This window comes from Tripterygium wilfordii, chromosome 8 (genome assembly GCF_013401445.1).
Source record: "Tripterygium wilfordii isolate XIE 37 chromosome 8, ASM1340144v1, whole genome shotgun sequence".
Lineage (NCBI taxonomy): Eukaryota > Viridiplantae > Streptophyta > Magnoliopsida > Celastrales > Celastraceae > Tripterygium > Tripterygium wilfordii.
This window is the reverse complement of record NC_052239.1, coordinates 5,192,379-5,203,749: the sequence shown is the minus strand read 5'-3', so window position 1 is coordinate 5,203,749 and position 11,371 is coordinate 5,192,379. Positions and strand designations below refer to the sequence as shown.

Sequence of the window (11,371 nt, the reverse complement as noted above, 5' to 3'; positions counted from 1 at the left end):
ATGGGTTAGGGGGTATAAATAGGTAGATTTTTAGGGTTTTAGGTTTACACAACATTCTACACTTTGGGGAAGAGAAGGAGAGCTTGGAGACCATTGGAGCTTGGAGAATAAGCGGGTTCACAATGGGGTTTTCTCTCTCCTCTTTTATCTTGGTTTTTGTGTTTGATTTCCATTCCTTGATGATGTATCTTGACTGTATGAGTGGCTAGATTTCTTTACTAGGGTCTTAATGTAACCAAATCTTGAAGATTCAATAAACTTGGTTTCCTTATTTCTTGATTTCTCTCTCTTATTGATTGTCTATGGGTGTGCTTAATACTTTTAGATACTTGAGCACCGTCTAATAGATTTGTTACCTAGATTGAGACCGGAATGAGATATCTAGGATTTGCCTCTTACCATAGACATCATAGCTTGCATGAACCATAGGACTATAGGGGCATGACCTATGCAATCACTACACGGTTAATTCACAGATCTTAATGGGTCTTTATCTTTTGAATCCGAATATTATTGACATAACAGGGATTAGAGATAGAGACACTTCAGATGTGACTAGACATAGAGCATTGCATAGGTTAGGGAGACCGATTGTCATTATTGAGAGAGGAATTAGAGATTAAGGGACAAGGGAGTTAAATTGAATAGGTGAGGTGAAATTAAGTATCCTAGTGCTCCCGATCTTTGATTACTTTTGTATTTGGGTTTGTGATTTCTTAATTGCTCTTTTGTTCTTTGTTTTAGTTTAGTTAAAAACAAAACCAATCACTCATCCTTTTCACCCAATTTGCATAGTTGTTGCTTGTTTGACAGTAATTTTGATTGCCAATACATCCTCGTGGGAACGATAATTTATTAATCATTTTATTACTTGTGCGATTTGTGCGCTTGCAATTAAATCCATATCACCTGCGCTCGTTCATTTTTTGATGCATCCGGATTCCTATTGGAATAAAAGTTTGTTTTGAGGGATCTATTGCTAATTGACTCCTAATAGATAAAGATTACAAGAAGTTATTTAGTTTGGTTGAAAGTAAATAATTGAGCCAGGAAAAACCTCTGCTGGGCTTTGTATTATTGTCCAAGATCAAAATACATAAGAAGTTTGGGTGGGCTTCTCACCATGTACACATATTGCATACTCAGCAGAGATCTTGGACTTGTAGTTGAGCCATTAAAATCCTGTGTAGTTTGTGGCATCTTGCCTGTAAGGAGTTCGTACAAAGCAAAAGGCGTACAGATAACAAGGGAAAGTGACTCCTGAAGTGGCTAATCCATTCTGTCAACTTTTAAGTATGATTTCTTGTGCTTCATCTCAAACAATATATGCTAATAAAGTACAATATTATGTTCATGGGACGGCCAACAAATGTCTTCCCTCAGACAAGGTAGCGGAGCTGGTTGAGCAATGTAGGTCGGATATTGCTGTCCTGGCATCACCACTGAAAAATGGGATGCAGAAGACATAGGTGCCTATCGAAAGTACATGAATTTTGATCACAGGAAAAAAAAAAGCACAACAATTACATTTTTTAGAATAAAGGGATTGAAGACATACTGTTTGTGGATCCCCAAGTTTCTGTGGGAGTACTCCTGATTCTGGAGAGCTGTTCCTCACTTCACGAGGCGAAGAGAGAGAAGGGTTTGGCCGGAACAGGTGTTCAAAGATTGCCATGATAAGAAACATTGATATCAAGATAGCCGTCGCAACGAAACCAAAAGAAATGGCATTCATGGAATTCCCAAAGCTTTTCCATGGAGCTCCTGTCTGAGATGGACTGGAGTCTAAACTAGTATACATGTTCCATTGCTTCGATCTCTCGGAACCAAGCTCGTTCATTGTGATCCCCAAACACGCCCACTTGCGTCTTTCGTCTCTTGAGATCTTCTTTTTGTAACAATGAATTGTGATTAAATACACTGTCAAAGCTTATACACAGTTGATTTCAGCTGTCATGTCCAACACCTGAAAAGAGGAAGGTGTACTGGATTTCAACTTGATATTCAATTTTATGAAGGTACAGAACAAAGAATGCATCATATTCTCTCGGGAAATAACTGTCACAGTCCGACCAGTGATCAATTCCTTATGCATTACCAGATTATCTACAAAACAGAATCATTTGTTCATGACTCTGGCGTCAGAAATGGGAACTCATCAACTAACCAAACTAAAAACTCGGAAAAATTTGTGCTAATGAATTTATGAATCTACTTGAAGCCCTGAACTGTTCCATAGAACTTTTTGAACAATTACTCAGTAAACTATTGGAGATATCAGAAAACAGAGAAATTTCAAGAGGGGATAGTCAAACTAGTGGAGATACAAGCTTACAAGATGCAGCAAAAACTCAAGCAAAACTGCCAATCTTACCCAATGAAAAGGGGAAAGAGACAAATCAACAGAACATTCAGTGATGGGATTCTCATGTTTGCTATTTAAAATGTTTGATATCTACAATATGATCATGTATAGCTACATATATAAATAACCTGTTCCTTGGCTTGTGGCACTGAGAAGTAGGAGGCACAAAATATCTTTAGCCTTCAAATCCTAAGCTTGGCTGCCATGGAAAAACAAGACACCCACACTTCTCAATGAATTACTTTGAACAATGCAAGCAAGCAAGCTAGCTTTATACCCCCTATAGAAAATGTAAAGACAAAGTTATATGATAATTCTAGCAGCGCTACACTTTTCCTTTTTATGTTTTCATGTTCATCATCACCCTTGATGCCTAACTTAATCACTACCATGCCTAGTCCCAAACACATTGAATATGTTGTTCACTCTGGGCCACTGGCCTGCATGGATATGTTATTTATGGGTCGTCGTCATTGGTACTTAGAGCTAGGCTTTACTTATAATAAACCATTCGTCTGGTTATACCAAACCGATGTACGAATTTTTTAGTCTTGACAAAGAAGCGAACTTTTTAAAGAAATCAAAAGGAATGGACCTTCCCTGTCTGTGGAGCTAAAACAAGTGTGCTCTATTTGCAACTTTTAAAAGTTTTTCACTTTTTAGTGCTGAATTATATTAAGGTATCATTTCCCTAAACTCCCCGGTTAATCGTTACTTACATTTCTAGAATCGTATATCAAAACCAATGATTTTACACACTAATTCATAAGAAAGTTGGTATAATTACCATCAAGTTCTAATCAAATACACACGGATTTAACAGTAAGATTAGGTTGATGAAATCACTTATTACTAAGTAATAACCCAATAAACAGCTTCAAAATGCAACATGACCAGTGAAATGCAATAATGGGAGCACAGCAAGCAAAATCTTTAGGTAATCACACACAATCTCCCACTAAATAAAAAGATATGAAAAGAAAGAGGATAAAGAACGATAAGGCTGCTGGGGAATATGTAAACTAAAAACAAAAAACCTAAAGGCTGCAACATGGTAAATTTATATATTGGTATAGTATTTTCTAAATCTTGATGCCTTGTAGAGCCATGTGATTGCTAACACATAGATTTCAAGTAAGAAAAAAAAAACAAAAAGAGAGATTTGATGAGGGGAGGAGGTACCTTACAGCTATGCAAAACCAAAATGCCATGATTCAAGTGAAGAAAGAATTGGACAAGATGGAATAAAGAAGAGAGCTACAAAAGGGGCTCTGATGCAGACCACATTAATTCCTCAAAATTTCCCCTTAAAATGAAATCTTATTGAAACAAAACCCAAAACTTTTGTCAGAAGCACTGAAGATGGTATCTGTATTGTATGCAAAGTCTCATTTGTTGGGTTTAAAAATAAACAGAAAAGTGTTGGGAACGAAATTAACAACAGAGAGAATAAGCGAAAAATAAACCAATCGAAAATAAGACACAATTTATGTGGTTCGGCCAATTGTGCTTACGTCTACGGAATTGCAGAGAATTTTTCACTATTTATGAACTTTATCCCTATACTATCGTCCCACAACTCCGCTCCACGGAATAAGGCCTAGGATTATATGCAAAGTTTCATTTGTTGGGTTTAAAAATAAACAGAAAGGAAAATTCCCACCATCTCTTATTCACTCGTACAAAAAGACAGAGAGAGAGAGAGATTGCCATCCTTTGTTGCAAAAAACTGAAGTAATGTTGGAAAGAAAAATGAAGCAATAATGACATATATAGATTCCTGAATGAAAACCTACAATGCATTGAGTGAGACTCTTTTGTTTTTGTCAACAAGACAATCAACATGTCTCAAAAGGATTTGAAAGCCTATCTAAAACAAATAAATGTCAACAACATAATCCTAAAATTTGAAAAACAACATCACTCAAGTTAGAAAATACTACCAAATATCCAACCACTAGAGCAAGTCAACTTTTGTAATCATATTTGCTCAATTAAGTAACAACCAAATCAGAAAATTTTTAATGATTGTGAGGGGTTTTAAAGACAACAAATTCACATAATTAAGTTCCCAAGTAACAAGCACGTCAATGTATATAAACAACTCGACCATATTATTGTTGTTAATAAAAAAAAAAAACTCAACTACTCTATAAAATCATAAAGCAAAAAAAAAAAAAAAAAAAAAAAAAATTTGATGTTGTGAGTTTTGAACTTTGGTAACAAAAACACAAATGGTCATGCCCTCAACCACTAGACTAAGTTAACAATTACATTCAAGTTCATCATATTACTATTCATATATATATAAAAAAATTGTCTTCTAACAATCAAACCAATCAAAGCGGTGAGCCACAATTGGACCGGTGAATTGGAAACCGGAGACATTTCCGAGTCACCTAATTTTTTATTTTTTTTTTGTTGCAAGGAAAAGAGATGAGGGAGACTTGAAGTTGAGACATCTATGATATACCACAAATATAAGTATCATCTGAACTACTCATGGTTATCCTAATCATCTGATTTTAAAACGCTGATTTAAATCACAAATGAGGGAAAACACAAAGACTAGGGTCCCTGGATTATTTGCTCTCTAAATGCAGAATAAAATGCACTTAAAACATTTTATCAAAACAAGCTAGAATTGAACAACATACACATACATCAAAGTAAATACTAAAAAATTTGTCAATTCAAGAAAAGATGATTGCTTCCCATTTCCATGTAAGACATATTGCAAAAGAGGGAGGGAGGGTCCATGACAAGAAAGCACAATAACACTGACAGTTGAAAAACAAAAAAGATTCCAGAATATATTTCTCTTTTCGTTTTCTCCTTCTGTCCTCTTCTCTCCACACTAGCTACTGGCCTTTTCAAGCAACCTTTTACTGTACCAAGAATCTACTGTCTATAAAACTTGTATTTAAGTGATTTTGAAAGACATATAAATGACAAAGCATTCTTTATCAGTGTTGATTTTCTATCATTAACCGAAATCCCCCAGCCCCAGCGAGGAATAACATGTCAACTCAACTGAATATGTGCTAGAAAAGTACTATTGAAATTGACCCTACTATATCCATCCATCATTCATGGCACTCCCAAGTTTCAGTTTTATATATACACATAGGGAGCCTTGTTGACTTACAGCTCTTGTTTAATTCTTTCACAATATCAATTTACAATAGTTGAGGGATTAGGAACCGTAATGGAAATGAATCCTACTCGGGAAATGAATAAGAAATGCTTCAAACCAATCAAGATCTATAATTTGAATCCAGAAACCAAGTAAAATAAATTGTCTCAAATGTAATGAGAAAAATCAAATCTAGCCACAAGATAACAAAATTCATGGCCAAGCATGCTTATTCGATGAGAAGTTATAGTTCCCTGGAAAAAATATCATTTTCAATAAAGCTCACAAGATCAGGCCTTCAGCTGACCATAGAACTTGGCCTTTTCCTGGGTTGTCTGGAACCGGCCATGGCCAAACTTGGATGATGTATCAATGAACTTGAGCTTAATCTCCTCCAAAGCAACCCTGGATGTTTGCTTCAATAGCGACTGCCTCAAGGTCACCACTCGCTTCTTTGGGCCAACACAGCAGCCCTTGATCAGCAAGTAATCCTTGTTAACTACGCCATAGTGGGGGAACCCTCCCATTGGTGTAATCTCTTTCTCAGTCCTGGTAGCAGAATTATGCATTACAATTACATCAACGAGACATCCTCAATAAAGATAAACCAAAAACAAGTTAAATCATTCAGCCCAACAGATAGAAAAACAAGGAAAGTTAACTAGTAATAGCAAACCTGTCATATTCAGTGATAGCAGAATGGGACTCATCGCCAGCCTTCCCAAGCTTATATACTTTCTTGTTCATCTCAGTACGGTGATGGTAACCGTTCTGCCCAGCCCTTGCCACAGTAAAAGAAACCCTAGCTGGGTGCCAAGCACCTATACAAGCAACCTTGCGAAGACCACGGTGGGTCTTGCGGGGCAGACGGGTGACACCCCAACGGGTTACAACACCTTCATATCCCTTTCCCTTGGTCACTCCAATTATATCTATCATATCATCTTTCTGGAAGACAGCATCAACAGGGAATTGCTTCTCAAAGAGGCTGTAAGCAAAGTCAACTTTCTTGGCAACATCTCCTCCGTTCACCTGGATCTCCATCATATGTGCTTTCTTCTGCTTCAGACCTTTCATCTTCCTGATCTATAAAATTAAGAAAAGAATTCAAAACCAGATGCAACTGAAGTAACTCAAAAATTACACACTATCATTAGATAGGGATATACAATAGATGTTGTGGACTCCATCAGATATTAACTAGAGCATGGAATTTAACATGCACTATGAAATGATGAATTGAAAGAGCTAAACCTGGGTGTGAGCTATGACACGAATTACAGAACAATACTTCTTCAGCTTCTCCAATTGCACCTGAATGTCCTTATTCCCCTCTTCAGATTCATACTTTTTAGAGTACTTCGTGAAAGCCTTCTTCTTGGACTTGCACCAATTCTTGTAGAACCTCCTCTTTACGTCCTCACTCAAATGCTGTGCCCAAACAGTATTTAAAGTACGGAGACCACGGGCTGTCTTCGCATAGCCAACAACCCCAACCACCACCATTGGTGGAGTTTCGATGACCGTAACAGCTTCACATGTTTCCCTTTTGTGGAGCTCTGAAAGTTAAGGATCATAATTGAAAAATGATCGCAAACAATAAAATCACAGAAATTGATAATAGTGATGATGATGATGATGTTGGTGATAACAACACCGACAATATGTTAATAATAAGTCTATTCACATACATAAAGACTCAAAAACGATAAATTGACAGATATAATATGCAGACAACAAATGTACATGACCATGTCCTTCACACCTAATGACCAACTTCAAATTCCAGCAAGTTCCCAACATCTGCTTCTGAATGTGAAGAGTCTTCCACGGTATTTAACATGCTACTGAAATCTTTAATCTTCTAACCCATAATAAGTTAAGACCAATATTTTTTTCATAGTAAATACTATCATATATTTTTAAAAAATTTTGAAAGGTAGAGAAGAGTACGAGGAAAGGATGAACTCAATGATAATGACAGACAAACATGCAAGGTTTTTCCAAAGAATCCAAACTCAATCAATGGTCACAAGTCGCAGCATCCCATCCTTTTACTGGAAGGAACACTGAATGTAGAACTCTCTTCAGAAAAATAATTACCTCAATATATGACGAGCAGTAACATACCATGTATTTATAAACTCAAGGGTCACAAGTCACAGCATCCATTCTTTTACAAGGAAAACAACCACTGACAAAGAAACGGGAATAATGAAAAGGGTAACTCACTTGATCCCGGTTTCTCGACTTCCCTGACAATATGGGTCATTCCAGCCTTATAACCAAGGAAGGCAGTTAGCCAGCATGCTTTTGTTGGATCATCTTTGGGAAAGGCCTTCACTGCAATGTGCAAATGCGACACAAGAATAAAAAAATACTCAAAGGAAAAGGATGACAAACATCAGTATTAAACGAGCTCCAGTTGTAAGCTACCAAACAGAATAGTATGCAAAAAATTGATTTTAAAGAAAGAAGCTTAGGGTGACAACAACAGCATGAGAAAAAGGGGTAGTCAGTTCAAGTAGGTAACGACTATCTAATATGAGAAGTACGTGAAAAAAAAATTCTGTGGCATCCAGACAGCCAAGTAAAAGGACTTTTTTATTAATAGTCGAAATTAAATGAAGAAAGAGGAGTCCAATGCAGACATCTCTCAATAGACTGACAAACCCTTTTAAACCCCATCATCAGGAACAATCATAATTCACAGGATAAAAAAATTAATCTAACAATTTAATTAATAATCCGATCAAGAAAAAATTTAATGCCCAATAGCAAATTTTAGGTAAAAGAAATTTTACTGGGAAGGAGAATCAAGTGAGCGCCACCCAAATACAGATATTTCTATAAACCATCAACATAGGCTACCATCACATATGACTCACTCCATTAACAATGGATCCCACAACATGCAATCAGTAGGTACATAAAAACAACACTTTTGCAGGTAACATTTGAAAAAACAAATCTCACGGTAAAGAAAGACATAACACAATGAACTAGGCTTTCTAGATTACTTCACATCTTTCGCATTACAGCAGAAAAGCACAAGAATTATAATATGATTTACTAGGATCTAAATTTAGTTGCTTCAAATATCCAAATTAACTAATTTACTTGCACAAGGAAGTCTCCACTAATTTATCCAAAAGGAAATCGCCACACAGCAAAAAAAAAATAACAGAAGCAGGAAAAACATAATAAAAAATGTATCAAGGACATCACAAATAAACTCAGTAAAAAGTATCCACAATACATACTCAATAGAAATCAGATAAATTAAAAGACTTTAACCAACAAAACAATACATTAACCTCAATAATTGAATATTGCCCACAATTAAAATGTCACATCAACATCAGTTAGTGACAGGTAATTTATAAAATAGATGCCACTGCATCACAAAATAAAAAGGTAGTTTCCTAGCTACAACATTTTCTCTTAAACCATATGAATAGAAAATCTATTAAGTTGCATTGCAAATAGAGATAATAAAACCTTTTCCTCTGTGACGACTAGCTCTCTTTCTCGGAAGAAATGCTAAGGAGCCATGTCTTGGGTGCTCAAATTTACGATGCGACATGTTTCCTCCTCTGTAGTACCCTCTGCAAACTCATGAAAATTAATAATATATATCTGAAACCACAAACAATTCATTCCTCGAAAAATGCAAATATTCATTGATGACAAGAAAGTACACAAACCATTTATTTAATCATTAACAAGGACAAAATCTGTGTCCAATTTCATGAAAAACAAATTAAACATAATATAAGAAATCTCACAATTGAACAAAAAAAACATACAGGGGCAGTGACCTAGTTTCCAATGGTATAATGATTGTAACAGTAGCAAATGATCAATAAGGCCTAAAAATGAAACACGGATGAATTAAACCATTCCAGAAAACACAGAATGAACAGACACTCTCAGAAAAGAATACCAAGGCATAAAATTAACCCGAAAACTCAAGACATTTGTTGGATAAATTTATCATAACATTACTTTAAAGAAAAATAACATGGGTACCCTTAACCTGAAAACATAAGTATGACCACAAACTCTAGCCAATGATGAAAAGAAATGACCCCACACCAAAGGCCTATGGCACGGATTATGCCAATTCTCGAGCTCCTTGGTATTTCTTTCCAGCAACCCCACAGATGCGGGTTTCTGGCAGAAGAGCCTTTTTCGAGACCCCAGCCTTGATTACTTCTCTAAAGAGGTCATTTCCAATCAACATGGCAAAGCCGGGCAACATCACTTAGTTCTCAACAAGGCATCACATGAAGACACCGGAAATTTTTTTAAAAAAATATAGCATGTTTGCGATTGAAACATAAAAATAATTTTTTTATGAATAAGGCATGATGATTAGCATATATTGAACACAAGCCCATCAAGCAACTGAAGGTAAATTAAATGACATTCTATTATATATGTAAGCTCAGCTGACCAAAATTCAATAAGAAAAACAAAAACAAAAAACACAAATTCTCAAATTTAAAGGAAGAAATAGAGATCCAACCGATTCGCATAAATCAAAAACACAAATCGTCAAGGAAAAGTTCAACAAACTACGAATTCCTTGCTCATAAAAAAAAAAAAAAAACAGCCACAAACCGATATATAGTTAATGTTGGTTACGTAGTCAGATCCACAAATAGCGAACGCTTGTACCTGGAAGCTGGAAAATAAAAGAGTGGAGACGGCTGTTTGATCGCTCTGGCTCTGATTTGTCAGATCAAGAGGTTTTTATAGTGTTCTTGACTAGGATTCAACGAGTACGATTAACTTATGGGATCAACAATGTCCGTTCGATCATAGCGGCGCATGAAATTAGGGCTTTCCGATTTCTATTGTTGAACTTGGAATTTGGACGTATTAAGCCTTACTGTTGTCTGTCCATGCCTTGTATTAAGCCTTAGAGCACCTGCAATGGTATTATTTTGTCTGGGTCAACTAATATGTATGGGGTTTTGTGTTTTGCTGATGTGGTTGTATTGGGTTTTGTGTTTTGCTGACGTGGCTGTATTGGGAGATGTGTTTTGCTGATATGGTTGTATTAGAAAATTGTGTTTTGGTGTAGTTTTACTGTGGACAATATGGAGGGAATGAGAATTTGTTGACTTCCATGTTGGGTGGGAAGGAAAAATGTATAAGAATTTGTATTTTATTGATGTGGCTATATTGGGAGATGTGTTTCGTTGATGTGGTTGTATTGAGAGACGTGTTTGGCTTTACTTTTTATGTAATAGAGATGAGACTCAATATTGGTTTTTACTGACCCAACAAAATAGGACCATTGCAATTGCTCTTAGAGCAATTGTAACAACAAACATTTGTTGGCCCATAGAGCATATATTTCAGCAATCTATTGGCCCATGGACAAATTTCACTCTCCAACCATACAATTGTATTGGCTTCAATTTGTTGGGTCAATCATGGGAGAAGGGTGTTTGGATTGCTCCCATGCTGGCCTGCTTTTACACAATGTGGCCCACACCAACCACTTTTCCTCCTAAAAATGAGCACAAATGAAGCCATTAGATATAACCCATTGTAGAGAAGACTTTTCCATTTGTGGCCACATCACACATGCACAACTCTCGAGGAGGTTTGTTGTCCCCAACAATGCATGCCCATTGGAAGTGCTCTTAGGGCAACTCCAATGCTGTCTTATTTATTGGGTCAACAAAAATGTTGGTCCGATCCCATCTCTATTACACAAAAAGTCAAGTCATTCATGTCTTTCAATATAACCACATCAGCAAAACACATCTCCCAATACAGTCATATCAGCAAAACATAAATTTCTATACATTATCCCTCCCACCCGACATGGAGGCCAACAACATTCCATTCCT

The 11,371-nt window shown here is 36.3% G+C and overlaps 2 protein-coding genes across 3 annotated transcripts; both read right to left on the bottom strand.

Annotated features, from left to right (window-relative positions):
• Positions 1-1,047: 1,047 nt before the first annotated feature.
• On the bottom strand, positions 1,048-2,586 carry LOC120003217. The gene is made up of 3 exons (XM_038852096.1): positions 2,494-2,586; positions 1,559-1,966; positions 1,048-1,473 (listed from the first exon to the last, which is right to left on the bottom strand). Exons 2-3 carry the CDS (start codon positions 1,838-1,840, stop codon positions 1,330-1,332), a joined length of 426 nt encoding a protein of 141 aa, XP_038708024.1. The 5' UTR covers positions 1,841-1,966; positions 2,494-2,586; the 3' UTR covers positions 1,048-1,329.
• A 3,023-nt stretch (positions 2,587-5,609) lies between these two features.
• Positions 5,610-10,289, bottom strand: LOC120003476 (60S ribosomal protein L3-2-like). Of its 2 annotated transcripts, none has more exons than XM_038852480.1 (6): positions 10,185-10,289; positions 9,003-9,109; positions 7,734-7,844; positions 6,756-7,060; positions 6,178-6,587; positions 5,610-6,050 (listed from the first exon to the last, which is right to left on the bottom strand). In XM_038852480.1, exons 2-6 carry the CDS (start codon positions 9,085-9,087, stop codon positions 5,792-5,794), a joined length of 1,170 nt encoding a protein of 389 aa, XP_038708408.1. In that variant the 5' UTR covers positions 9,088-9,109; positions 10,185-10,289; the 3' UTR covers positions 5,610-5,791. The 2 variants fall into 2 exon arrangements, with proteins under 2 accessions (XP_038708408.1, XP_038708407.1); XM_038852479.1 differs by having other exon boundaries at positions 10,128-10,239.
• Positions 10,290-11,371: the final 1,082 nt, after the last annotated feature.

What these genes read in the sequence shown, in the direction of transcription:
- LOC120003217 (XM_038852096.1), bottom strand. Translation starts at nt 1,840, where the DNA reads ATGAACGAGCTTGGTTCCGAGAGATCGAAGCAATGGAACATGTATACT. An exon ending in AACTTGGGGATCCACAAACA is followed by an intron (nt 1,474 to 1,558) that starts GTATGTCTTCAA and finishes TACTTTCGATAG; the next exon opens with GCACCTATGTCTTCTGCATC.
- LOC120003476 (XM_038852480.1), bottom strand. Translation starts at nt 9,087, where the DNA reads ATGTCGCATCGTAAATTTGAGCACCCAAGACATGGCTCCTTAGCATTT. An exon ending in AGTCGAGAAACCGGGATCAA is followed by an intron (nt 7,061 to 7,733) that starts GTGAGTTACCCT and finishes CTTAACTTTCAG; the next exon opens with AGCTCCACAAAAGGGAAACA. An exon ending in GTGTCATAGCTCACACCCAG is followed by an intron (nt 6,588 to 6,755) that starts GTTTAGCTCTTT and finishes TTAATTTTATAG; the next exon opens with ATCAGGAAGATGAAAGGTCT.